Here is a 27,913-nt window from a genome sequence, read left to right on the forward strand (position 1 = left end):
AAGGCTCCTACCTCCCACCCGATCCCAGCTCTCAGAGCCTCAGGAGACACTACCTTTCAAGGGGTATTCTCCCCAGAGGGTCATCATGGCCAACAAGAAGGGGTGCTGGAAGTGGGCGATTGTCGGCGGGGTCAGTGCAGCTGTGGTGTTCGCCATCGCGATGGTCCTGGGCTTCTCGCTGCAGAAGCACACCATCCTGCCAGGTAGGAGCACCCATCATGCCGTCTGCTTGGCTCCCTCCATCCCTCACTCTTTGCCCCCAGAAGGTTCTGTCCCATCAACAGCCCTGATGGCCTCCGCTCTCCTCCCTGTTGTTCAGTTGCTAAGTCGTGTCCAACTCTTTGTGACGCCATGGACTGCAGCACACCAAGGTTTCCTGTCCTTCGCCATCACCATGTCCATTGAGTCAGTGATGCCATCCAACCGTCTCATCCTCTGTTGCCCCCTTCTCTTCCTGCCCTCAACCTTTCCCAGCATCAGAATCTTTAGTAGTGAGTTGGCTCTTCTCATCAGGTGGCCAAAATATTGGAGTTTCAGCTTCAGCATCAGTCCTTCCAATGAGTATTCAAGGTTGGTTTCCTTCAGGATTGACTTATCCTTCACCCACAGTTCTACTTGCCCCTCCCATCACCGACCTCACTGAGATTTGGTCTCCAACAAACAGTCTCATTAACTTTGTTTCCCTTCCTCCTTTACCAGGCTTCAGCTATCCTTCCATGCTCCCAGATGAACACTTCTTGTTGGAGGGTCATTCAGGCATCACACTCAGTGGACTGGGCTGAACTTACCCTCACCCCCCTGCACCCTCCCCTGATGAAGGGTCCTCCATCTACATGGGGACCTGAGAGCAGCCTCCTCTCCTTCTGCCTCATGCCTGTATCTTCAGTCCTGTGCCTCGAGGCTTCTTCCTTCCCATCCTCTATCTCCATTCCCTGCTCACCCTAACCTCTCAGCCCCCTCTCTCCTGCTGGACCCCTGCCTCAGCCCGCCCCTTCCCACACAGTCTCTGCTGCCAGCCTGCTCTTGCCAATCCATTCTCGCCCTGACACTAAGGAGCACTTTCTAAACACAAACCTGTTTGCTATCTCCTGCATACACCCCACATTTTTGCTGGAACCCAGGGAATACCAGACCACCTTACCTGCCTCCTGGGAAATCTGTATGCAGGTCAAGTAGCAACAGTTAGAACTGGACATAAAAAAACAAACAGACAGGTTCCAAATCAGGAAAGGATTACGTCAAGGCTGTATATTGTCACCCTGCTTATTTAACTTATATGCAGAGTACATCTTGTGAAATGCCAGGTTGGATGAAGCACAAGCTGGAATCAAGATTGCCAGGAGAAATATCAATAACATCAGATATGCAGATGACACCACCCTTATGACAGAAAGCCAAGAAGAACTAAGGAGCCTCTTGATGAAAGTGAAAGAGGAGAGCGAGAAAATTGGCTTAAAACTCAACATTCAGAAAACTAAGATCATGGCATCTGGTCCCATCATTTCATGGCAAACAGATGCGGAAATGATGGAAACAGTGAGGGACTTTATTTCTTTGGGCTCCAAAATCACTGCAGATGGTGACTGCAGCCATAAAATTAAAAAATGCTTAAAAATATATAAATAAATAAATAAATAAAATAAAAAATGCTTGCTCCTTGGAAGAAAAGCTATGACCAACCTAGACAGCATATTAAAAAGCAAGACATTACTTTGTCAACAAAGGTCCGTCTAGTCAATGCTATGGCTTTTCCAATAGTCATGAATGGATGTGAGAGTTGGACTATAAAAAAAGCTGAGTGCCAAAGAACTGATGCTTTTGAACTGTGGTGTTGGAGAAGATTCTTTAATTTCCTTGGACTTCAAGGAGATCAAACCAGTCAATCCTAAAGCTCCAATACTTTGGCCACCTGATGTGAAGAACTGACTCATTTGAAAAGACCCTTATGCTGGGAAAGATTGAAGGCAGGAAGAGAAGGAGACGACAGAGGATGAGATGGTTGGATGGCATCACCGATTTGATGGACATGAGTTTGAGCAAGTTCCAGGAGTTGGTGATGGACAAGGAACCCTGGCATGCTGCAGTCCATGGGGTCTCAAAGAGTCAGACATGACTGAGCAACTGACTGAACTGAGGGTCACTTACGACTGGATCATAGGCCTCTTTCCCAATCTTGTCCTATCCCATTTCTCTGTATCTGTACCAAAGCAATGGCCATTCTTTTATGCAACCACACATTTCCTATGACCATACCTTTGCTTATACTTTCTCTCTGTATGGAATAACCTAGATCCTCTCTTTTGGTCAAATGTACACACCCATCCTTCTAGGCCTCCCTTAAATGTTCCCTTATCAATGAACTTTCCAATGTCCCCAGGCTGGTCCAGAGGATCCTTATGCTCAGAACCCCACATGTTTCTCTCTTACAGCACTGATGACTCTGGGGTCCACTGTCTATGCTAGATGGCAGGCTGAACATGGCCCTAGGGCCCAGAGAGGGTTACTAGGATGTACAGACAAGATTCTTGGGCTGGGGCAAGAATTGATGCTAACAGCCTCCTTGTCCTCGATTCCAGACTGTGAACAAGATGGGACCTGCCGCTCTGACGCAGACATGCTGGACTACCTGCTGAGCTTGGGTCAGATCAGCCAAAGGGATGGCCTGCTCGTCACCTGGTACCACCGTGCCAACAGCCAGGAGCAGATGAAGGCTGCCCTCAGCAGTAAGTTCAGTTGCCAGGATGGGGCAGGCTGGGGCAGAGGTGGAGAAGATGGAGGGAGAGTGGAGGAAGGGCTAAGACAGCATTACCTGTGAGGTAGCATTAGGATGGGTGTGGCCACATTCTTGCCATCATCCACCTCACTTTCTCAAGTGAGGGCTCACTGGTTATGTGAGTGGCTCAGGTTGTAGGGAGATGTCTGGGCCCAAGGTCACATCCTGCTCTCCCTACCAGACCTTGCCAGGAGACAACTTGCCTGCTAAGGAGGCCTTTGCTCTCTCTCAAATCTGAGGAGCCAGAAGATGTGTTTGATTTCTAGCACTACCAAAGCGAGTGTAAAAGTCTGAGCGAGTTGTCTTAATATAACTCCTGAGCCTCCGATCCACAATGATGATGGCAACCAGTCAGCCACGCTCCCTGCGGGGTCACACTCACTCGGTCATGCTGGGGCTCCTGGAACCACAAGCAGCCTGTTTTGTCGGTATCATCCCACAGAAGGAAAATGGGGGCTCAGAAAAGCTAAGTGACTTACTGAACTTCACACTAAGGTCACACTGTTTGCAAGTGGCTAAGCCAACATCATGGGTTTCCATGGTGGTTCGGTGGTAAAGAATCCGCCTGCCAACGAAAGAGACGCAGGTTGACCTGGGAAATCCCATAGACAGAAGAACCTGGTGGGCTACAGCCCATGGAGTAACAAGAGTCAGACAGGATTTAGTTACTAAACAATAACAGCAAGCCAGCATCGGAACCCCCAGGGGTTGGCCCCCAGACTCTGAATCACTGCATTATTCCTGGCCCAGTTCAACAGAGGGGACCACTTTTTCAGCACTGTGGGAAAGCGCGTTAAATCATGTTCATGAATGTGCTTGTTAATTCTAAAGCAGTGACTATTTGAGATGAAAAGAAGGGTCCCTAGTTTGAGCATGCTTCAGAAGAGAGTTTCAGATTCAGTGGCTCTAGGGTGGGGCCTGAGAGATTGCATTGCTAGTAAATTTCCAGGTGGCGCTGATGTTGCTGACCCCAAGATCACACCTTGAGAACCACTGCCCTACCCAAACCTCTGTTTTAGAAAAGTGAGATCCTGAGTGGGAGAGTCTTGTCCAAGGTCACCCAGTAGGTCTGAAGCAGAATAAGACCCAGGCTCAAGGCCTCTGACTCTTACCTCCTTCAGAGTCACCAGGGCCTGGGAGTAAGTGACTGGAAAAGGTTTGCTGAGTGAATGAATGAGTCCTTAGAGAGACTTCCTGGAGGAGGCAGGCTTGGTGGTCAGCAGAGGGGAGGGCTTCCGCAGGCTGGGTGGAGCCAGCCTGCTGCTGCTTCAGGATTGAGAGACTAATGGTCAGACTTGGGTGAGAAGGAGGAGAGAGAATTCCCTGACAAGATGAGCACTCTTATCTGGGAGATAAGGCCTGAGGGAAGGCACAGAGACTCTGCCAGCCCCAGGCTCATCTCAGGTAAGTCCTGGGGCAGCAGATAGGGATCAAGCCCCACCAAGTTGTGACCTTGGCCAAGAAGAAAGCTAAGGGCCCCAACTGGGTGGTGCCCAACAGAGCAACCAGTCAGTATAGCCACAGGGGTGGGAAGGACCTGAGGCCTTCCACAGGTCTATGGGAGGAGGGTGGCTCCACAGCTGGGGGAGGGATCCTGAGGGGAAGCAATGGTAGGCCAGAGTTAGGCTGGTGAAGTCACACCTGACATCTTAGTGGATGGGAGGGGCCAGAGCAAAAGCCTGGGAGGCAGACGGAAGTGGGCCGCAATTCTACATTTTACCACTTACCAAAGGAGTGGTTTGGGACAAGTGACTTCACCTATCTGCAGCTCAAACCACTTCCTCTGCCAAATGTGTAGGGGTAGGATGAAACCGGGGCACTTTTGGTCCTGAAAGAGGTCATTATTAATAATTATGCTGAATCAACAGGAATACAGGAATACACCAGATTATCCCAAGCAAATAGGGACATGTGATCACCTTAGTTAAGTGAGTTGCTTGTTAAGTAAAAAAGATGCACAACTTGAGAGCTGCAAGTGTTCAAGTCCTATTTTGGTCACCACAACTGTTAACTAAAAGGATGCACAATTTAAGAGTTATGAGTTAAGTTTTATCTGGAGCAAAATGAGGACCGCAGCGGGGGAGGCATCACCTCATATAGCTCTGAGAGACTGCTCCAAAGAAGTAGTGGGGGAAGGTCAACATAAAAGATTTTGGTGAAGGGGGAATTCAGTGCAACCAAATGCTTACGTTACCAGAGGTTTTCTCCTAGTCACGAGGATCTGATGTCATCACTAAGGGATTTAGTGCTTTTATTGATACGAGGAGATGAAAGGGTGGGGATCACAAAATCAGTTCCTAAAAATACCAACCTACCTAAAGATCTATCAAACCAGGTTCCCTGGAGCACAGAGTAGCTCACTCCACCCTGAACTCCCTCAGCGGGTGTTGAAAGGTCACCAGCTGCAGCAGCACCAGGTTCAATCTCCACAGAAGCAGAGGGCAAATGCCCTTTTTCAGTCAACGTCAGTGCTCTTGGTAAGTGCCAATTTAGAGTTGACAACGCCCCCTTGTGGCCATAAACCAGCCATACTTGGTGATAGCTTCCTCACTAAGTCGTGTCCAACTCTTGCGACCCCATGGACGGTAGCCTGCTAGGCTCCTCTCCTCTGTCCATGGGATTCTTTAGGCTGGAATACTGGAGAGTGTGTTGCCATTTCCTTCTCCAGGGGATCTTCCTGACCCAGAGTTGGAACCCTGTCTCCTGCATTGCAACCAGATTCTTTACTGACTGAGCAATGAGGAAACTTGGGACGGCATTTCATGATCATTTGAGCCATAGGATGGCTCATTCCCAATTCTGAAGGTTTTTGTTGATAGGCCACTCAATGCACTATTACTGGACTATGTCTTAATAGTCAAAGATCTCTGGACACCTGTCTTCTACTTATGGTCCAAAAATGTAAGATTCCCTCTCGTATCTTCCCATATCTAGAGTTACACTATTATAATCATTGATCACGTATCAAGCTACACATTTGATCAACTGCTTCAAGTTTAGTCAACATTATTTTCGTTGGAGGCTCAGTCATACACTTGGTAATAAAAGAAACAATAATCTTGTAAAACAGGCAAAATACAAATAATACAACTAACAACATTAGCAGAATTATAAATAAATATTTCAGCCATGAGCCTCCTGCACCAAACCAAGTTTCTTTTCTTTTCCAAACCAGTTTTTTAAAAGATCATCAAGAACAGGGAATGGATCACTTAAGGCAGAAATCTGATTTTTCATATGGTTCATCAAATGTGTTACATTAAAGGATTCATCAGGTATGAAAACACAGCATTCAGTTTGAATTATGGCACAGGTACCTCCCTGAGATGCTGCAATGATGTCAACAGCCATGGGTTTTGCAGTACCACCTTTCTCATCATTGAGACCTCAGAGTTCAATAGGCTAATAGCCTGGTTACTATCATTTGAAGTTTGTTGAGTGAAAGTTGTTAAGGCTTCAATATGATCAATTACACCCTCCAATCCCACTGAAGTCACGAAAAATAGCTGCTAAATGATCATACCAGTAGAATACAGATGTCTTGACTCACTGAGCTTGCATCAGTGTTAGATTGGCTTGAATTGGCTCTAACTTGTTATGTATATGACCTTGAGTTCATGGTAATCCCAGGCTACACCTTCCTATCCATTCCAGATGCCAAGGCCATTAATTAGAACCACAAATCCACCGAGTTCCATATCAGTCACTCTCTCTAAGGGTAATAGTAGGCATAATTCATAAGGCACCCAGCCTAGTTTCATAATATTACTAGGTTGATTATTCTTAGAGGAGCTCTTAAACTTAAGTGACCATAGCTTGGTGTTAACCATATAGATCCATCCCATAATTATGTGAGTTTTCCTTTTAGTAGACAAGAGGTTACAATTTTTGATTAAGACTCAGCTTGCTATTCTAATTGGAGTTTGAGTAACCCTAAGAGAAAACCTAAATCTATGGCCAGGGTCAGAGCAGGTATTATTAACTGGCTAGGTGAGAGGATCCCATTTAGTAATATCATGAATAGACAGAACAGGACTAAATTATTTTCTAAAATAAATTTGCTAAGCGCTATCCAGTCGGAGCCCTGGAGGGGAAAAATCCACCAAGGTAATCAGAAGTATTAGACACAGGTAATTGGCCACAAACCCAACAGTTGGATTTAGTTTTAAACTAGCATAGAATCATGTCCATGATAGAAAACATTTAATTTATAGGCAAAGGTCCAAGAAGTCAAGAAAACATAACTGATCATACGAATCAGGTCCAGCATCTTGGGCAAGCTGTCTACTTCTGGTATCATTTTCGTTTTGTCCTAGCATACTGCAGCTTCCTCTGAAAAAAAAAAAAGTCCTTCCATTCAGGTAGGAGACAGTTCCTTAAATTATGTCTTTTTCTGGTCTTGGTTGCAGGTCTTTGAGGCATCTGATCTTCATTCAAAGATAGATTACTGAGATAAGCTTCAGAAACGAATTTAGAGTGTCCTTTAAAAATTCAGTTAAGTTTTACATTGTGGTGGTGGTTTAGCTGCTAAGTCGTGTCCGACTCTTGCGACCCCATGGACTGTAGCCCACCAGGCTCCTCTGCCCATGGGATTCTCCAGGCAAGAATACTGGAGTGGGTTGCCATTCTCTTCTCCAGGGGATCTTCCCAACCCAGGAAACAAACCCGGGTCTCCTGCACTGCAGACAGATTCTTTACCAACTGAGTTACGAGGGAAGCCCAAAATTTTACATTAATACAGCATAATAGCAAAGAACTACCAGGAAATGAGTCTTAGTAGATACAGACCTCCATTAACAAATTGGGGTTTAACAATCATTGAAACATCTTTTTCTCCCTAAATTTACCCTTGTTTTTATCAAATATAACCGAATTAAGATTAGTTTATTTGTGAAATATGTGTAGTATCAATAAATTTGGCCTGATGATTTATGTAACCATAATTGATCATAGGCTTTTTTGCTTTGCCAAAGCTTTTGTAGCATCTCAGACTGAACTCTTAAAATAAAACCTTTCAGAGCTAGGAAAGTCACACCAAAAGCTGATCACAGATTTCACCGTTTACCTAACAGATCTAGGTGGATTCCTCCCTTCTCAAGGTCTTCAGAATTCCTTGAGATTTTTGTAGCTGTTAGTGATATAGCTTTCCTAACTTATCTGATAAAGTTACTAGAAGCAGAGTTTCCAATTTCTGGAAGGGTCAGATAGAGAAAAAAGATAAATGTTTCAATTTGTTTCTAAAATATAATTTTACCAAATTATTGTCATAATTAATTTGAAGGGAAGGTTTTTCTTACACCTGGAAAACATAGGTTCAAACCAGTAACTTTTCATATAGAAACCATAAAAGTTATTTGCATGTTCGCCAGTTCATTCAGTCCTTTTGCTAACCTTTGTGAAGTCACCAGGTTAGAATTCTTTAATTACTTACCCAGTTCAGAAACTTGTATTTATCCAAAAGTCCTTTTTATAAATCTTCCTGAAGAGGAAGCATTTTTGCAAAACTTGGTTAAGTGCTGTGACAACACTTTAAGATAGTAGCTAGAATTATGACTGATAACATTTACCAAGATATATCAGAACTTTAGGAACTCCATATAGTTTCTAATATATCTAAATTAGTAATATTTACCATACAATATAACCTGAGATTTATTACTCACTTAATACTTCCCATGTGATTCTGCACTCAGTATGAATCTAGTGTAACATTTCTCTTTGGGATGTTTCAGGGGCCCTCTGAAGCATCCCAAAGTTAGCTAGACACCAAGAGTGCATCATTAGAATTATTTAGGAAGTTTTGTCAACAAATATCAAAAAGGCTTAGAACATTCAGTCAGGTAGGATTATAGGTCACTGCGAAAAAATAACTATTCTATAATGAAGGATTTCAGAACGGATCATTTAAGAGATAAAGAAACAAATCTATTACCAAGGCAGTTCAACATCTGAAGATAGAGAAAAGTCAAATTCAAGCTTTTGTACCAGCTTACTTTTAACTTCATTTAAAAGTAAACTTAATTAAATGTATTTTAAACTTAGTCAGTCCTAACCACGCACAAAATTCTTTTCTCAGGGTCTGCTTTCCACAAATCTTCTTATCACTTTCTGTACCCAATACTTTGTTCTCCCATTCTGAAACAGCCACCTGTAAGTCAGACCTACTTGCTTTTCCCTTCATAAAATGCAATTCCGTTCCTCATACCTTCTTTGCTGAAAATACACATCCTACTTTCCTTAAGCAACTAAGAACTGACCTTTATATTAGCATTCTGTAGATCAGTGAGCATAAATACCAGTGATAATTTCCAAAAAACTTTTCTTTCTTAGAGAGAACATTTTAGGGAAGCACCAAACATTATTCATTAATAGTCCCAAATCTCTTGAGTTTTTCTGTAGGGAGAAATTAGTGGTCAGTGATAAATGATTCAAAATCTTATTTTATTTGGAAATGACTTAGCTATTCAATAGACTCCCATCACTTAGTTTAGTATAGCCCTTAGAATTTCAAGCTACCCCAATCTAGAGGGTATTTTAGACAGACATTCCTAAAGCTTAATTATTCTTAATAGAGTTTATCTAAACGTTCAACTCATTTACATTTTTTAGAAGTTTTTTCACTTGAGGAATTTTGCTTGCTGACAAAATTGTAACAGATATAATAATATTTAACTTACATTAAACCTAGACACAAGGAAAATACTCTACTTGATGTTAATGTTAGTGACTCTAAGAATTAGGTAGATTAACAAACAAACATTAATGCCAGGTATTTAATACTTGATATGCCAGTAAATTTGGAAAACTCAGCAGTGGCCACAGGACTAGAAAAGTTCAGTTTTCATTTCAATCCCAAAGAAAGACAATGCCAAAGAATGTTCAAACCACCACACAATTGCACTCATCTCACATGCTAGCAAAGTAATGCTCAGAAGTCTCCAAGCCAGGCTTCAACAATACGTGAACCAGGAACTTCCAGATGTTCAAGTTGGATTTAGAAAAGGCAGAGGAACCAGAGATCAAATTGCTAACATCCACTGGATCACCAAAAAAGCAAGAGAGTTCCAGAAAAACATCTACTTCTGCTTTGTTGACTACACCAAAGCCTTTGACTATGTGGATCACAACAAACTGGAAAATTCTTAAAGAGATGGGAATAACCAGACCACCTGACCTGCCTCCTGAGAAATCTGTATGCAGGTCAAGAAGCAACAGTTAGAACTGGATATGGAACAACAAACTGGTTCCAAATCGGATAAGGAATATGTCAAGGCTGTATATTGTTACCCTGCTTATTTAACTTATTTGCAGAGTACATCTTGTGAAATGCCAGGCTGAATGAAGCACAAGCTGGAATCAAGATTGCTGGGAGGAATATCAATAACCTCAGATATGCAGATGACACCATCCTTGTGGCAGAAAGTGAAAACTAAAGAGCCTCTTGATGAAAGTGAAAGAGGAGAGTGAAAAAGTTGGCTTAAAACTCAACATTCAGAAAACTAAGATCATGGCATCCGGTCCCATCACTTCATGGCAAATAAATGGGGAAACAGTGGAAACAGTGGCTGACTTTATTTTTTGGGCTTCAAAATCATTGCAGATGGTGACTGCAGCCATGAAATTAAAAGACGCTTGCTCCTTGGAAGAAAAGCTATGACTAACTAGACAGCATATTAAAAAGCGGAGACATTACTTTGTCAACAAAGGTCCATCTAGTCAAAGCTATGGTTTTTCCAGTAGTCATGTATGAATGTGAGAGTTGGACTATAAAGAAAGTTGAGTGCCAGAAAATTGATGCTTTTGAACTGTGGTGTTGGAGACGACTCTTGAGAGTTCCTTGGACTACAAGGAGATCCAACTAGTCAATCCTAAAGGAAATAAGTCCTGAATATTCACTGGAAGGACTGATGCTGAAGCTGAAACTCCAATACTTCGGCCACCTGACGCAAAGAACTGACTCATTGGAAAGACCCTGATACTGGGAAAGATTGAAGGCAGGAGGAGAAGGGGACAACAGAGGATGAGATGGTTGGATGGCATCACCGACTTGATGGACATGAGTTTGAGTGAGCTCCGGGAGTTGGTGATGGACAGGGAGGCCTGGTGTGCTGCAGTCCTTGGGGTCGAAAAGACCGAGCGACTGAATTGAACTGTACTGATTTAATACTGAATATTTCCCAGTTCACATGAACTTGAAATTCTTTTAGGTTGATTTATCTTTTATTTAAAATTGCTTGATTTGTAAGCACTTACTTTTTTTTAAGTTATGACAAACCTAAACAGTGTATTGAAAAGCAGAGACATTACTCTGCTGTTAAAGGTTCTTACAGTCAGGGCTGTGGTCTTCCCAGTGGTCACATAGGCTTGTGAGAGCTGGACCATAAAGAAGGCAGAGTGCCTTTTTTATGGAATTGATGCCTTCAGACTGTGGTGCTGGAAAAGACTCCTGAGAGTCCCTTGGGCAGCAAGGAGATCAAACCAGTCAATCGTAAGGGAAATCAACCCTGAATACTCACTGAACCATGGGGTCGAAAAGACTTGGACATGACTGAGGGATTGAACAACAAAAATGGTTTTTCTAGTAGTCATGTATGGATATGACAGTTGGATCATAAAGAAGATCAAAAGCCAAAGAATTGATGCTTTTGAACTATGGTGTTGGAGAAGACTCTTGAGAGTCCCTTGGACTGCAAGGAGATCAAGCCAGTCAATCCTAAAGGAAATCAATCCTGAATATTCATTGGAAGGACTGATGCTGAAGCTGAAGCTCCAATACTTTGGCCACCTGATGTGAAGAGCCAACTTATTAGAAAAGACCCTGATGCTAGGAAAGATTGGAGGCAGGAGGAGAAGGGGACGACAGAAGACAAGATGGTTGGATGGCATCACTGACTCAATGGACATGAGTTTGAGCAAGCTTTGGGAGATGGTGAAGGACAGGGAAGCCTGGCATGCTGCAGTCCTTGGGGTTGCAAAGAGTCAGACACTAATGAGCAACTGAACAATAACAGATAAGTTATCTAGAGAACTCTGGTCTCAGGGCATAGGAGGAGTTATTTCCTCAGGGCAAAAATTCTTAAAGAGATTTTTTTTCTTAAGCTTTCTCTGGAGTCTAAAGAATATTGTGACCACACTGTCAAAACTCGTCTTTATTTTTCTGTGATCATAGTTTTATAGCCAGAATTTAGACCTGATATTGCTCAAATTGGCCCTGATAACAAGGGCAGATTGGTCCCAACAGGGATTGTTCTTCTGGGGAAGTGAGGTGGGGGGGCGGGGGGGCAGAGTCTTAGTTTGCTTAGCCCCAGGCTGTTGATTATAGGAGAAAAGTCCTGGATATAAAGGAACTTCAGTCCATTTCTCTATCCTGTGTCAATAAAGATCTGTTATTTTTAGGTCATTTTTCTTGTCATTGGATCATAGCTATAGGTTGACCAGTCATTTGAAATTTTTTCCCAAGGGGTTCCCAGGTGGAGTGTAGAACCTTAGAGGAAGCGCTTCCCATATAAGCTCAAGCAGTTTGTACCAGATGTCTGCATGCTCAAACCAAACCAGAACCTCACCAGCAGGGAGTCACACTCCAGATAAAATAATAAGACAAAAGGATGCCCAGAAATCAAAAGCCAAGTGGTAAGAGTGCCCCCAAAAGATGGCAAAGTGACTGCCCAAAAATCAAATGTCAAATGGCATAAACGCCAAACGTGACTTCCCAGTCCCACTAGACCTGTGACCTGGCGGAGTAAGTGCTAGCAGCCTTTTTTAGTTCTGATATAGTTTCAAGCAATTTCTTGTTGGTTTCCTGTGAAGAAATTACTCTATAGTTTCCTTTCTTAGACACTTCTAGATACCAAGCAAAGTAGTATGGCTGGCCTTTTTTTTTTTTCTCTTTTTTTTTTTTTCCATTTATTTTTGTTAGTTGGAGGCTAATTACTTTACATCATTGCAGTGGTTTTTGTCATACATTGAAATGAATTAGCCATGGATTTACATGTATTCCCCATCCCGGTCCCCCCTCCCACCTCCCTCTCCACCCGATCCCTCTGGGTCTTCCCAGTGCACCAGGCCCGAGCACTTGTCTCATGCACCCAACCTGGGTTGGTGATCTGTTTCACCCTAGATAATATACATGTTTCGATGCTGTTCTCTTGAAACATCCCACCCTCACCTTCTCCCAGAGTCCACAAGTCTGTTCTATACATCTGAGTCTCTTTTTCTGTTTTGCATATAGGGTTATCGTTACCATTTTTCTAAATTCCATATATATGTGTTAGTATACTGTAATGGTCTTTATCTTTCTGGCTTACTTCGCTCTGTATAATGGGCTCCAGTTTCATCCATCTCATTAGAACTGATTCAAATGAATTCTTTTTAATGGCTGAGCAATATTCCATGGTGTATATGTACCACAGCTTCCTCATCCATTCATCTGCTGATGGGCATCTAGGTTGCTTCCATGTCCTGGCTATTATAAACAGTGCTGCGATGAACATTGGGGTGCACGTGTCTCTTTCAGATCTGGTTTCCTCGGTGTGTATGCCCAGAAGTGGGATTGCTGGGTCATATGGCAGTTCTATTTCCAGCTTTTTAAGAAATCTCCACACTGTTTTCCATAATGGCTGTACTAATTTGCATTCCCACCAACAGTGTAAGAGGGTTCCCTTTTCTCCACACCCTCTCCAGCATTTATTGCTTGTAGACTTTTGGATAGCAGCCATCCTGACTGGCGTGTAATGGTACCTCATTGTGGTTTTGATTTGCATTTCTCTGATAATGAGGGATGTTGAGCATCTTTTCGTGTGTTTTTTTGCCATCTGTATGTCTTCCTTGGAGAAATGTCTGTTGAGTTCTTTGGCCCATTTTTTGATTGGGTCATTTATTTTTCTGGAGTTGAGCTGGAGGAGTTGCTTGTATATTTTTGAGATTAATCCTTTGTCTGTTGCTTCGTTTGCTATTATTTTCTCCCAATCTGAGGGCTGTCATTTCACCTTGCTTATAGTTTCCTTTGTTGTGCAAAAGCTTTTAAGTTTCATTAGGTCCCATTTGTTTATTTTTGCTTTTGTTTCTAAAATTCTGGGATGTGGGTCATAGAGGATCCTGCTGTGATTTATGTCGGAGAGTGTTTTGCCTATGTTCTCCTCTAGGAGTTTTCTAGTTTCTGGTCTTACATTTAGATCTTTAATCCATTTTGAGTTTATTTTTTGTGTATGGTGTTAGAAAGTGTTCTAGTTTCATTCTTTTACAGGTGGTTGACCAGTTTTCCCAGCACCACTTGTTAAAGAGGTTGTCTTTTTTCCATTGTATATCCTTGCCTCCTTTGTCGAAGATAAGGTGACCATAGGTTCGTGGATTTATCTCTGGGCTTTCTATTCTGTTCCATTGATCTATATTTCTGTCTTTGTGCCAGTACCATACTGTCTTGATGACTGTGGCTTTGTAGTAGAGTCTGAAGTCAGGCAGGTTGATTCCTCTAGTTCCATTCTTCTTTCTCAAGATTACTTTGGCTATTCGAGGTTTTTTGTATTTCCATACAAATTGTGAAATTATTTGTTCTAGTTCTGTGAAAAATACTGTTGGTAGTTTGATAGGGATTGCATTGAATCTATAGATTGCTTTGGTAGTATTGGCTGGCCTTTTCTAATCGTGGGCACAAAGATACCAATTTTGGAATATCGAAAGAGCCCCAGTTTGGCCATTTTAGGTTGAGAACTCTTTTAGTATAATTTCCCCAATTAACTAGGTCCTTGCAAATACCAGCTACATACATACTGTACGTGAATCTGGCTGGAATGTTAGTCAGAGGTTGGCTTTCTGACACCCCTCTGTGTTTGAGATTCTGTTTGCCACTTTAAGCTGAATTTTTCAGGGATAAAAATCACTAGTGAAATTAAGTGGTGGGCCTGTGTGCTGTTTGTGAGCGGAACTCCTCCAGGAGTCACCTCAGAGTCATTTTAGCTCCTCTTATGTGCCTTAGATTTTCCCTCCAGCACTCTAGGATGGCTGCTCAGGTTGCTGAATGGCCAGTTCTTACGTGCGACTCCCAGATGAGCAGGCACTTTAGTTAATAAGTGAGTTTCCCTATGGGACCACTGTGCCGTACGAGGACTAGGCCTTCACCACACCATAAATTTCTCAGTCACCTGAGAAAACCATAACTGGCCAGTAGAAGCCTTGTCCCTTTTCTTCAGAGCAAAGCTCTCATATATTCTCACTTTTAGCCCGACAAATTCTATAAAGGCAGTCTAATTGAGGTAAAGTGTCAGATCCGTCTCTTACCTAACCACTCAGCCAAGACCACTCAGTTCCCTACAACGGAACGACCTGGCATCTTTCAGCTGAGCCCTGGGTATTCCTCGATTTTTTTTCAATCAAGGCCCTCTCTCTCCCCCAGGACCTTGTCACTGGTTAAGTATTCTCTGGCATCTTTCAGCCAGTCTTTCCACTGTGTGAAAATTTCTTGGTATTTTTCAGCCGAACCCCAGTCCATGTCTAGATCATGAGTGGGTATACCCCAGATATTTCACTGGGGCCCCCTCCAGTATCTTTCCAACTGGAAGTGGGCAGGTAACCTGCTCCACAACCAAATAAAACTCAGAATCTCAACCAATACAGGAGATTTGAAAACCAGGAGAGGGTTACCCAAGTTCGTCTGCACTCCCCGAGGAGGCAGATGGGCTCAAGGGGCCACTGCTGGTACCAAGGCTCTGGTCCCTCGCGGAGTTCAGGCGAGGAGGGACATCCACTCTGGTTCCTTCGTCAGTCGTCATAATTGCCGGCTAAAAAAGATGCACAGCTTGAGAGTTGTGAGTTAAGTTTTATTTGGGGCAAAATGACAACTGCAGCCCAGAAAGCAGCACCTCAGATAGCTCTGAGAGACTACTCCAAAGAGGTAGTGGGGGAAGGTCAATATATAAGATTTTGTTGAAGGTGGAGTTCAATGCTATCAAGTGCTTACTTTGCGAGAGGTTTTCTCCTAGTCACAAAGATCTCTTGTCATTGTGAAGGGATTTAGTGCTTTTCTAGATATGTGAAAGTGTTAGCCACTCAGTAGTGTCCGACTCTTTGCAGCCCCTCGGACTGTAGCCCACCAGGCTCCTCTGTCCACGGGATTCTCCAGGCAAGAGCACTGGAGTGGGTTGCCATTCCCTTCTCTAGGGGATTTACCCAACCCAGGGATCAATCCCCGGTCTCCTGCATTGCAGGCGGATTCTTTATCACCCAAGCCACCAGGGAAGCATGTCAAATTCCCCTATATGCAAGGATTGGGAACATAAAACCTGTTCCTGAAAATATTTCCCTGATAGCTCAGGTGGTAAAGAATCCACCTGGAATGCGGGAGACCTGGGTTCAATCCATGGGTTGGAAAGCGCCCCTGGAGAAGGGAAACACTACCCTCCAGTATTCTGGCCTGGAGAATTCTGTGGACTGTATAGTCCATGGGGTTGCAAAGAGTCGGACATGACCAGGAGACTTCCACTTCACTTCAAAGACTTGTCCCGCCAGCTTCCCTGCAGCAGAGTGCCTCGCTCCACATGAGTGCCACCCTCCTTCAGCGGGTGTTGAAGGTCAGCAGCTGAGCAGCACACTAGCAGTCTTGGGTTCAGGGTCTGCACACTCAGCCACGGCACCCCTCTGCCGGATGTGATGTGTAGAGCTTCTGGTATGTGAGGGAGCGGAGGGAGGGCCTGGGAACTTGCTGTGAGCTCCCTGTGGAGAGCAGCACTCTTCACCCTGACTGCACCTCTGAGGACCAGGGCTCCTACTGTGGAAGCAGGCACCTGCTCCTTTGCTCCTCTCCTCTTCCCTCATATCCCACCCCCCACCACTCCACCCCAAGTTGACTCCCAGATTCAGGATCTGGAAAGCCCCGAACAGGTGTGAATGGTCTTGCAGAAGGAAGCTGGATCCAGGTGCTGATCACAAGGAGGCAGATTAGGTCCATCCATCTTTAGTTCCCCTCACTGAGCATTTGCTGGGCCCATGCTCTGCACCCAGCTTGAGAGGAGGTGTAGAAACAAGTGAGACATGGTCCTGAGTTCAGGGGCTGCCAGCATCTCAAGAGAGGCAGCTGGTGCAGGCCAAGCAAGGCAGCAGCTTCAGAGAGTCACCAGGACTGAGACCTGGGTTCCAGCCCTGGCTCCCTCCCAGTGTACTGCCACCTTCCCCAGACTGGACCTGGCCCCTGTTAGATGGGGGAAGAGTCCCCTCAGCATCCATTCTCCTTAGCTACCCTCTTATCTGCCCAGCTACCTGCCTCGGGCCTAACTTTTCTGGGCCTTGCAGGGCCTCAAACCCCTCTCGATCCCTCTCTCAGCATTTCTGGGTAACCAAGTTAAGACAAGAAAACCATAGAAATAAAGGTTACCTTCATATAGCCCTTCACAGTTTAGAACCTGTTTTTTTTTTTTTTCAGTTCAGTTCGTTTCAGTTGCTCAGTTGTGTCTGACTCTTTGCGACCCCATGGACTGCAGCATGACAGGCCTCCCTGTTCATCACCAATTCCCGGAATTTACCCAAACTCATGTCCATTGAGTCGGTGATGCCATCCAACCATCTCATCCTCTGTCATCCCTTCTCCCCCTGCCTTCAATCTTTCCCAGCATCAGGGTCTTTTCAAATGAGTCAGGTCTTCGCATCAGGTGGCCAAAGTATTGGAGCTTCAGCTTTAACATCAGTCCTTTCAATGAACAAAGAGCACTGATCTCCTTTAGGATGGACTGGTTGGATCTCCTTGCAGTCCAAGGGACTCTCAAGAGTCTTCTCCAACACCACAGTTCAAAAGCATCCATTCTTTGGCACTCAGTTTTCTTTATAATCCAACTCTCACATCCATACACGACTACTGGAAAAAACACAGCCTTGACTAGACAGAACTTTGTTGGCAAAGTAATGTCTCTGCTTCTTAATATGCTGTCTAGGTTGGTCATAACTTTCCTTCCAAGGAGTAAGCGTCTTTTAATTTCATGGCTGCAGTCACCATCTGCAGTGATTTGGGAGCCCCCCAAAATAAAGTCAGCCACTGTTTCCACTGTTTCCCCATTTATTTGCCATGAAGTGATGGGACCAGATGCCATGATCTTAGTTTTCTGAATGTTGAGTTTTAAGCCAACTTTTTCACTCTCCTCTTTCACTTTCATCAAGAGGCTCTTAGTTCCTCTTCACTTTCGGCCATAAGGGTGGTGTCATCTGCATATCTGAAGTTATTAATATTTCTCCCAGCAATCTTGATTCCAGCTTGTGCTTCCTCCAGCCATGCATTCCTCTTGATGTACTCTTCATATAAGCTAAATAAGCAGGGTGACAATATACAGCCTTGACGTACTCCTTTTCCTATTTGCAACCAGTCTGTTGTTCCATGTCAGTTCTGTTGCTTCCTGACCTGCAGAATGTGGTCCACTGGAGAAGGGAATGGCAAACCACTTCAGTATTCTTGCCTTGAGAACCCCATGAACAGTATGAAAAGGCAAAAAGAGAGGACACAGAAAGATGAACTCCCCAGGTTGGTAGGTGCCCAATATGCTACTGGAGATCAGTGGACAAATAACTTCAGAAAGAAGGAAGGGATGGAGCCAAAACGAAAACAACACCCAGTTGTGGATGTGACTGGTGATAGAAGCAAGGTCCGATGCTGTAAAGAACAATATTGCATAGGAACCTGGAATGTTAGGTCCATGAGTCAAGGCAAACTGGAAGTGCTCAAACAGGAGATGACAAGAGTGAACATCGACATTCTAGGACTCAGCAAACTAAAATGAGCTGGAATGGGTGAATTTAACTCAGATGACCATTATATCTACTACTGTGGGCAGGAATCCCTTAGAAGAAATGGAGTAACCATCAGTCAACAAGAGTCCAAAATGCAGTACTTGGATGCAATCTCAAAAATGACAGAACGATCTCTTTTCATTTCCAAGGCAAACCATTCAATATCATGGTAATCCAAGTCTATGCCCCAATCAGTAACACTGAAGAAGCTGAAGTTGAACGGTTCTATGAAAACCTACAAGACCTTTTAGAACTAACACCCAAAAAAAGATGTCCTTTTCATTATAGGGGACTGGAATGCAAAAGTAGAAAGTCAAGAAACACCTGGAGTAACAGGCAAATTTGGCCTTGGAGTACTGAATGAAGCAGGGCAAAGGCTAATAGAGTTTTGCCAAGAGAATGCACTGGTCATAGCAAACACCCTCTTCCAATAACACAAGAGAAGACTCTACACATGGACATCACCAGATGGTGACCACCGAAATCAGATTGACTCTATTCTTTGTAGCCGAAGATGGAGAAGCTCTATACAGTCATCAAAAACAAGACCAGGAGTGGACTGGGGCTCAGATTATGAACTCCTTATAGCCAAAATCAGACTTAAATTGAAGAAAGTTGGGAAAACCACAAAACTATTCAGGTATGACCTAAATTAAATCCCTTACAATTACACAGTGGAAGTGAGAAATACATTTAAGGGACTAGATCTGATAGACAGAGTGCCTGATGAACTATGGACAGAGGTTCGTGACATTGTACAGGAGACAGGGATCAAGACCATCCCTGTCTTGGAAAAAAATGGAAAAAAAGAAGAAATTCAGTCTTTTACCATCCAACAAACATTTCTGAAGCTCCTTTCTTAGGCCTGGTACCACCTTAGCACTGGAAATCCAAATGATGGGCCGCCTAAAGCTGGAGCCTGCTCCTAGCCCTCAGGCTCAGGAAGGATGGTGCTAAATGAGTAGTTACATGGGGGCTGAGTGCTCAAAGGATAAGCTGTCAGCCTGACTTTGAGTGTGTGGTTTAGGGATGGCCTCCTTGATATTTTAAGCCAACACCCACAAATGAGCTGGAGGTGGCCTAGTAAAACTGTGGAGGGAAGAGTATTGCCATGGCAACAGCCAGGTGTAGGAGCCCAGAGATGGGAGACAAGATATTTGAGCTTTGAGGCTCAAAGTGTGGTCTGTGGACCAGCAGTCTGAGCATCACTGGGGAGCTTGGTAGATGTCTTGGGCCCCACCCCAGATCTATTGAGCACAACTTGCATTAGGACAGTTCCTGGCTGGTTTGTGTGCACACTGATGTTGGAGAAACAGGAGTGGATGGAAGCTAGATATTGAGGGACAGGGGGACTCCAGGTGAGATGGCAAAGTTTGCCAGGCCTGGTCCTACAGGACCTCACAGACTATGGGGAGGCATTCAGATTGGATTCTCAGGGCTAAGGGCAGGGCTGTTTTGATTTTTTAACAGAAGTGACAGGATCAGGTATGTAGAATACTTACTCTATCGGCTATACGCTGAATGGACAAGGAGGGGAGCAGGGCTGCAAGTATAAAACAGAAGAGACCCCTCTGATGCCAACTGCCTTCAAGGGAGCAGGAGCTCTGAGCAACCCCACCCACCCTCCACTTCACTCCTTGATCAGAGAGCCTGGCCTGCTCTTCCCAGTCTGCGTCTCATTCAAAGTCCTTGACTCCCTTCTGGACCAAACTCTCCCAGTGGGCACCATACAGCCAATGGAGGTGTTAACTGTGTACATTTAAAAGACAAAAATAACAATTCTCAGTACTGTATGGGTGCCTAGAGATGGACCAGCTTATGTATTTCTGGCAGGAGTATGAGTTAGATAAATTTTTCTAACAGTACTTTGATAATGTGGGCTCTAAAAATGACCCTGCAGACTTCCCTGGTGATTCGGTGATTAAGAATCTACTGCCAATGCAGGGGACATGGGTTCCATCCCCAGTTCAGGACGAAGCTGATGAGCCACACTGAGCCTGCATGCTGGAACAGCTGAAGCCGGCGCATCTAGAGCCTGTGCTCCACAACAAGGGAGGCACTGCAGTGAGGAGCCCACACACAGCAATGAAGAGCAGCCCCTGCTTGCCACAACTAGAGAAAGGCTGCTCCCAGCAATGAAGAGCCAGCGCAACCAAAAATAATGAATTAATTTTTTTTTTTTTAAAGACCCAGCATGGCCCTGACTCAGATTCCTCAAGTCATGGTAAAAAAATAACCAGAAAGTCAAAATAAAAGATACATCATTATCTGTTAGTAATAAAAATTCAGAGACTACTGAGTCTTCCTAAACTTTGAGCATCCCAGGAATGGCAGAGGAGTGGCTAACTGAAACGGGGTGACCGCCCTCAATCCGGGCTTTTGCAACTTTTTTCTTGAAACAGAAAAGACTGTGAAAGTGTGTCCAGATTGAAAGAAAAAGATTAAAACTATAAACGCTGAGTGGTCTCAACTGTGGAAAAACTATGCATAGATAAAAAATAGAAGAAAATACATCAAAAAGTGAACTATGATGGAAATGTAGGTGAATATTTCCCTTTCTGCTTTTCTGTATGTTCCAAACACTCTATAATAATTGTGTAATACCTTGATGATGAGAAAAATCGCTTTAAAAAGTGTGTCTGTCCAATGCAACAGGTAACGTCATGGTCCTGGAGGCAGACGTCACAATAGAAGGGCTCGGCACAGTCAACGAGACCGGAGTCCCCATCATGGCGCACCCCCCAGACATCTACAGCGACAACACCCTGGAGCAGTGGCTGGAGGCTGTGCTGGTCTCTTCCCAGAAGGGTAAGGACTTCTCTCAGCCCCTGCCCACCCCTCTGGTCCTCAGGTCACATGTGCAAGGGTCACTCCACTAGGAGACAAGTCCAATCCGTATCAGGAGTTGCTCTTGCCTCAGCTTTCCACTCTAGAGACCTGGGCTCAGGGAAGATGGGTGAAACAAAGGATGTAAAAGTGCAGGGTAAGCTGCAAAGGGCCAAACATGAGCATTCAGGCTCTGAATCCATGGAACTGGATACAACATGCTCAAAGTCAATTCCACCTTCCCCTCCCATGTCTCTTTGCCAGTTACAATCAGAATCCAGGCATCACCCTAATGCCTCTCCCTCATCCCCTGCATCTACCCAGCTGCTGCTTCTGCCAATTCTAACCCTGAAGCCTTCCCCCAACCCAGTCCCACTCACATCATCTTTCTCCTGGACCTCCTTCCTCACTGGCTTCCTGACTCCAAACTCAGCCCCTACCCGAGTGAGCTTTCCAAAATGCCAACTGTCAAGTCACTTCCCTGCTTTAACCCTCCATAGCTCCCCACTGTCCTCAGGACAAATTATGATCTCCTTGGCCTGGCTTTCAAAATTCTTCTCTAATTCTTCAGCCTGACTTTGTGCTATTCAGGATCGGGTGGCTTAGGACCCTCTGAGCCTGCCTGTTCAAAAATCATAGTCTCTTTTTATCAGATGCTTGACAACATCTGCACCAGCCCCAAGTCCCAAGCCCTGAGCCATCATTTGCTTCCTCCCCTTGGGGATGAGGGATGGAAGAGGGATGGAAGATCACTCCTACACGGGCAAGCCCTTTCTCTCCAGGAGAGCTCCGCCTGTTTGAAGCCTTCTTCACACCCACCCAGAATTCCATCCCTGTCTTCCCTCCCATCCCCGACACACACGGCATACCTGCTCTCTCTTTCCCAGGAAGCCATGTCTTCTGTTTCCTTCCTTGAGCACAAGGGACCAATTTCCCAAGCCCTTGGCCCTCTCCCCACAGGCATCAAACTAGACTTCAAGAGCATCAAGGCTGTGGGCCCCTCCCTGGACCTGCTGCGGCGGCTGACAGAGGAGGGGAAAGTTCGAAGGCCTGTGTGGATCAATGCCGACATCCAGAAGGGTCCCAATGTGGGCATCTCCATAGAGATCAATGCCACACAGTGAGTGTTTGCCTCTCTGCTCCAGCTGTGTCCAGTCTGTTTCCTTCAACGTCTGGTACAGCAGGTGCTCAGGGGACCTGTGCTGAGTTTGCCTCCAGACACACCATATCCTCTGAACTCAGCCTTCACACATCCTGTTCCCTCTGCCTTGAATGCCCTTCCACCATTTCCTGGTGAACCAGCCATTACCTGCCCCAGAAACGTCCCTGACGTCCAAGGATGCTGAGGACCGTCCCTCACACTTTCTCCTAACAGTCCTGATTTCACTGGGCTCTCACTGTCAGATTATGGATTTGTGCCCTACTGGAGTGTTTATTCCTGGATGGCAAACAGTGACCAGGGCAACCCTTGGCCTGCTAGAAAAGTCTGAAGCACTAACTCCTCCCCCAGCCTCCCCCTCCCACTCCACAAACAACCCCCAGATCCCAACACTGCCGACAACAGCACTTACATAGCACCAGCCGCATGGTGCACTCAAGTTTACAGAGGGCCACATGAAAGGAGAGAATATATCTGAGTTCATCTTCCCATAGAAATGCCAGGTTAGGAGCAATTTTTTTTCCCATTTTGCAGATAAGAAAGCTGACAATAATTGAGGCTCAGTCTGTTGAATGTTTATTATCTGTCACATATACTGTTTTAAGTAGTCTAGTTACAGAATACCATTTAACTCTTAGAATGAGAATGAGGTAGGTACTATTATTTTCATTTTAGAAATACAGCATATCCTACTGAGGTTAAATGACCTGCCTAAGTCTAATAATTGGCAGAGAAAACATACAAAGCCAGGTCTTTCTGACTCTAACCTCCAGCTCTTCACTGTCCATCTCCATTCATCCATCCACCCATCCATCCATCTTTCCAACCAGACAGCTAACAATCCATCCATCCAATATTTATCAAGTCCCTAACTGAGGTGCATTTGGTAAGCAGCAATTTGAAACTGTAGTCAGTGACCCAAGATTAAAAAAAAAAAATGGTTGATCTTCTTGTAGTGAGGTTACACAATAATCTGGGGAAGGGGAGAGGGTAACATTATTTGCCTATTAACATTTGTAAGAGTTCAAAATCTGAATGAAATTTTTAAATAACATCTGAAAGTTCAGAGACTCTCACAGCTGAAAGAGCCCAGATCCCACACCCAAGGCTTTGAATTACATCTCCACATCCACATGAGGATGTTTGAGAAGCCCTGTCCTGCCTGAAAGGATGCCATTTTTAAGAATCAAAGAGGTTGGGTGAACTGTCCAAGATCATAAAGTCAGGATTCAAATCCAGGCCTCTCCAATTCCAAAGTCCATGCCCTAACATGGGACTCGAAGCAACTCGTAACCCACCCTGTTCTTCAGGACTGTGCTCTAATATCTAGATGCGATAGACCCTGCCTCTTCCTAGAACTCTGATGAGAACCCAGGAGATGAGGAAGGGCCTCTAAAAGACCAGTATCTCTGATTCTCTGCAGGTTCCTGGCCTTGGTCCAGGAGAAGTATCCTGAGGCAACCCTGTCTCCAGGCTGGACCACCTTCTACCTGCCCCTTTTCCCAAGTGTGACGTACACACGGGCCATGGTGGAGAAGATGCAGGAGCTGGTGGGAGCACTGCCACAGAAAGTGACCTTCCCTGTGCTGGCTGTCATGGCGAGGGCTGCCTGGCCCCACTTCAGCTGGCTGCTGGCCCAATCTGACAGGTGAGAACTCCCAGGCCCCTACCCTGGCCCCCTCTCCCTCCAAACCCACTCCCAGTCCTGATGCCCCAGAAAGATCCCAGATGCTGATGGTTAGAAGGGTCTTCATGATCATCTGGCCCAACCTCTTCTGGTGCTCACATCCTCTACAATATCCCTGCTTTCTGCTTGTGCACCTCTGGGACAGGCAGGTCACTATCACTTGATGCAGCCTTCCATTAGAAAGTGTTGCTTTTTTATTATTATTATTTTCTGTTTATTTATTTTGACCGCACTGTACAGCATGCGGGATCTTAGTTCTCCAACCAGGGATAAACAGGCGTCCCCTGCAATGGAAGCACAGTCTTATCCACTGGACCACCAGGGAAGTTTTAGAAAGAGTTTATATTGAGACTCAATTTGCCTCCCACAGCCTGCTCCCTTGGGAACCACCCATTCCCTGAGGGTACACAAACTGCACCTAGAGACTCTGCCCCAATAGCTCTGTGGGATTGAGGAAGCCCACCCTCCCCCTGGCTCTTCACTGCCCCCAGCTGCCCAGCACCACCTTCCTCAGACTCTCCCCACTGGAGGCCACTCCCTTTCCTCTTCATCCCTGACCTCTAATCCACCCCCACCACTCCCAGCCCCATGCCCATCTCTTCTGTCTTTGTCTCCTTCCTAAGAGAGGACCCACAAATAGACACTCCAAGTGAAGAGGCAGGCCAGTCCATCTCTCCTCCTTCTCAGCCTCTGCTCTCAGTTACCCAAGGCCTCTGTGGCTTCTTCTGCCCTCAGGAAGAGGGTAGTGCCCACCACTCTCCCCCCAGCTCAGGTTCACTTCTGAGCCTGGGAGAGGGGCTGAGGGCTGCTGGGCCCAGGCAGGCCCTAAGCTGACTCTCTGGACCCCAGGTACACCCTCACAATGTGGCAGTCCGCCTCGGACCCCGTGTCAGTGGACGACCTACTCTACATCCGGGACAACACCGCCACCCACCAAGTCTACTATGACATCTTTGAGCCAATCCTGTCACAGTTCAAGCAGCTTGCCAGTAGGGAGGGGTCTGGGGAGGGTGGGAAAAGGTGTATGTGTATGCATGCTCAGTTGTGTCTGATTCTTTGCAATCCCATGGACTGTAGTCCACCAGGTTCCTCTGGCCATGGTATTTTCCAGGCAAGAATACTGGAGTGGGTTGCCATTTCCTCCTCCAGGGGAAAGAAAAGGTGGTTTGGTGGAGTGGATTCTGCCCGCAAAAGCACTGAGCTAGGTGGGGCAGAGCATTGGAAAGGGAAAATCCCATATGAGACAAGAGGAAGGAATCATTTGAAGCATACATTGTATGCCAGACCCTGGGATGGAATGAAAAGCTCCATAGATCTGAGAAGCAGGAATTCCATTTTACAGATAGATAAACTGACGTTCAGAACAGTTATGTAATTTATACGAAGTTGTTCAGCTTGAACGTGGCACAGCTCCTACTGGAAACAGCAAGTTCCTAATCCCAAATGCTTCCCCTTGCAGTATTGTTCTCTAGGGTTGCTCTAGCATTTCAGAGAACAGCTCCTCCACTGTACCTGCTAATCGATGATGCTTGTTCCTTTGTCCAAAGCCCCTGTTCCCTTGACTCCAAACCTAGAAGAGCCTGCAATCAGGCCATCTCAAGGGGACCCATCAGACCCAACATTCTTGCTCTGGGAGCCATCTAGGTGAGGGGGAGGAATACCAGCTTTGGGGCCTGAGAGGACCTGGCTCCATCAGGCTTCAATCCCAGCAACCCTGCCCACCAGCTGTAGGACCTTGGGCAAGTCACCCGGCATCTACAAAACAGGGAACTCCAGCTCCCTGGAAGTTCGCTGTGAGGCTTAGAGAGGACTCATGGTGCACAGAAGGCCTCGTGACTGATGGCCTCTTCATCTTGGCAATCTGACCCACAGTGAATACTTCACGGAAGCAAAGCTACTACACCGGGGGCAGCCTGATCCCTGCTCTCCAGCACCCTGGGGACGAGGGTCTGAGCGTGGAGTGGCTGGTTCCTGACATCCAGGGCAATGGAAGCACAGCAACAGTGTGGCTCCCAGGTAAGGTCTGCGTCCAGCCCCTGTGCTCCTAGCTCAACTGCAAGGGTTACCTCGGGGAAGCTACCTCAGGTCTCTGTTACCATAGCAACGTGTCAGCAAGGTAGGGGAGCAGTGTTGTCAAAAGTGCGGGGCTCCTAGCCTTTGGACCAGCACTTGTGAAGCTTCAGCCACATGGTGCTGCAAGAGAGGCGGGCACAGGCCCAGAGCTGAGCCAGCGGCTTATTGGGCCATTCTGATGAGCCCCAGGCACATTCACAAAGTAGCCCTTCCACCTGGAACCCAGATCCAATCAGCAGACCCCATTACCTCCTGCTGTCTCTTTAACTTCAGCAAGGGCCTCTGACACCCCATGATAACCCTAACCCCAGACACTGTTGCCTCCACTGCCTCTTTCAGACCAAGAAGGCATGATCCTGCTGGACGTGGGCCTCCAGAAGCCTGCAGCTGGGGACCCCGTGCCCATCGTCCGCACCCCAGATGGCCGTGCCCTGACGCTGGAGTCCTGCCTGCAGCAGCTGGCCATGCACCCCGGACGCTGGGGAATCCACGTGCACATAGCAGAGACCGCCGCCCTGCGGCCGTCCCTGGCCACGCTGGCCACCCTCTCCAACCTTGGCCGCCTGTCTAGGCCCGTGTGGGTTGGGGCCACAGTCTCCCACGGGAGTTTCATGGTCCCTGGCTATGTGACTGGCAGGGAGTTGCTTACAGCTGTGGCCGAGCTGTTCCCCCACGTGACAGTGGCCCCAGGCTGGCCCGAGGAAGTGCTGGGCAGTGGCTACAGGGAACAGCTGCTCACAGATATGCTGGAGCTGTGCCGGGGCCTCTGGCAACCCGTGTCCTTCCAGCTGCAGGCTGGACCTCTGGGCCAGAGCCCCGCTGGAGTCGTGGCCCGGCTGCTGGCAGCCTCCCCCCGGGCCACGGTCACAGTGGAACACAGCCCTGGACGGGGCCACTCTGCATCTGTGCGGGCAGTGCTGCTGGCAGCCAGGGCCGTGGAGAAGACCCGAGTGTACTACAGGCTACCCCAGAGCTACCGCCAAGACTTGCAGGCAGATATTGGCAGACACTGAGCACCCAGAGGTGCTGGCCCAGTGGACCCCAGCTTCCCTTGGGGGAGGCAGGAAGGAATAAATGCCTCTGCTTCCTCAGTGCACTGCACGCGTGTCCTTGGGGCAGGATGGAGTGGGAGTGGACGTGAGGTGGCCAGGGAGGATGCTTAGAGGGTCTGGAGGCTGGGGGCCAGGTCATTCTGGTTGTGCAAGAGGAACTGTTCCAAGCCTTGAAGGTGGTGTAGAACTTAGAGGAGAGGTCAATCACATTGGTGGTCATGTAGTTGAGAATGCCCGGGGTGGCCTGGTTACAGTAGGATACTGCAGGACGGAGAGCCACAACCAGGGAGGATGGGGAGGGGTGGGGGGGCACCGAGTGAACATGAGGCAGGGGGATGGCAGCCTTGTTGCCTGCTAGGAAGGCAGCAAATACCAATCAGCACCTGGGCCACACAGGACTGTGTTATTGGCAGGCGTGACCAGCTGGACTCCCCTGACCCCTCCTCTGGGTGCTGACAACCCTGGCTTCCCTCTGTCACCACACACTATACTGTCATCATGTGTCTCCCCTCTCAGCTGGGAGGCTCTCCCCAAACTGAGACCCAGAGTAGAGGTGACTTACCCATGATCACATAGTTAAT

The 27,913-nt window shown here is 46.3% G+C and overlaps 1 protein-coding gene across 1 annotated transcript; it reads left to right on the forward strand.

The window, feature by feature from the left end:
* The first annotated feature begins 85 nt into the window (after positions 1-85).
* On the forward strand, positions 86-27,378 carry LOC110123461 (protein FAM151A-like). The gene is made up of 8 exons (XM_020871357.2): positions 86-203; positions 2,577-2,723; positions 21,191-21,343; positions 22,322-22,481; positions 23,944-24,168; positions 25,057-25,196; positions 26,080-26,223; positions 26,620-27,378. Exons 1-8 carry the CDS (start codon positions 86-88, stop codon positions 27,291-27,293), a joined length of 1,761 nt encoding a protein of 586 aa, XP_020727016.2. The 3' UTR covers positions 27,294-27,378.
* The last annotated feature ends 535 nt before the right edge of the window (positions 27,379-27,913 follow it).

Source organism: Odocoileus virginianus, chromosome 5 (assembly GCF_023699985.2).
Source record: "Odocoileus virginianus isolate 20LAN1187 ecotype Illinois chromosome 5, Ovbor_1.2, whole genome shotgun sequence".
Classification (NCBI taxonomy): domain Eukaryota; kingdom Metazoa; phylum Chordata; class Mammalia; order Artiodactyla; family Cervidae; genus Odocoileus; species Odocoileus virginianus.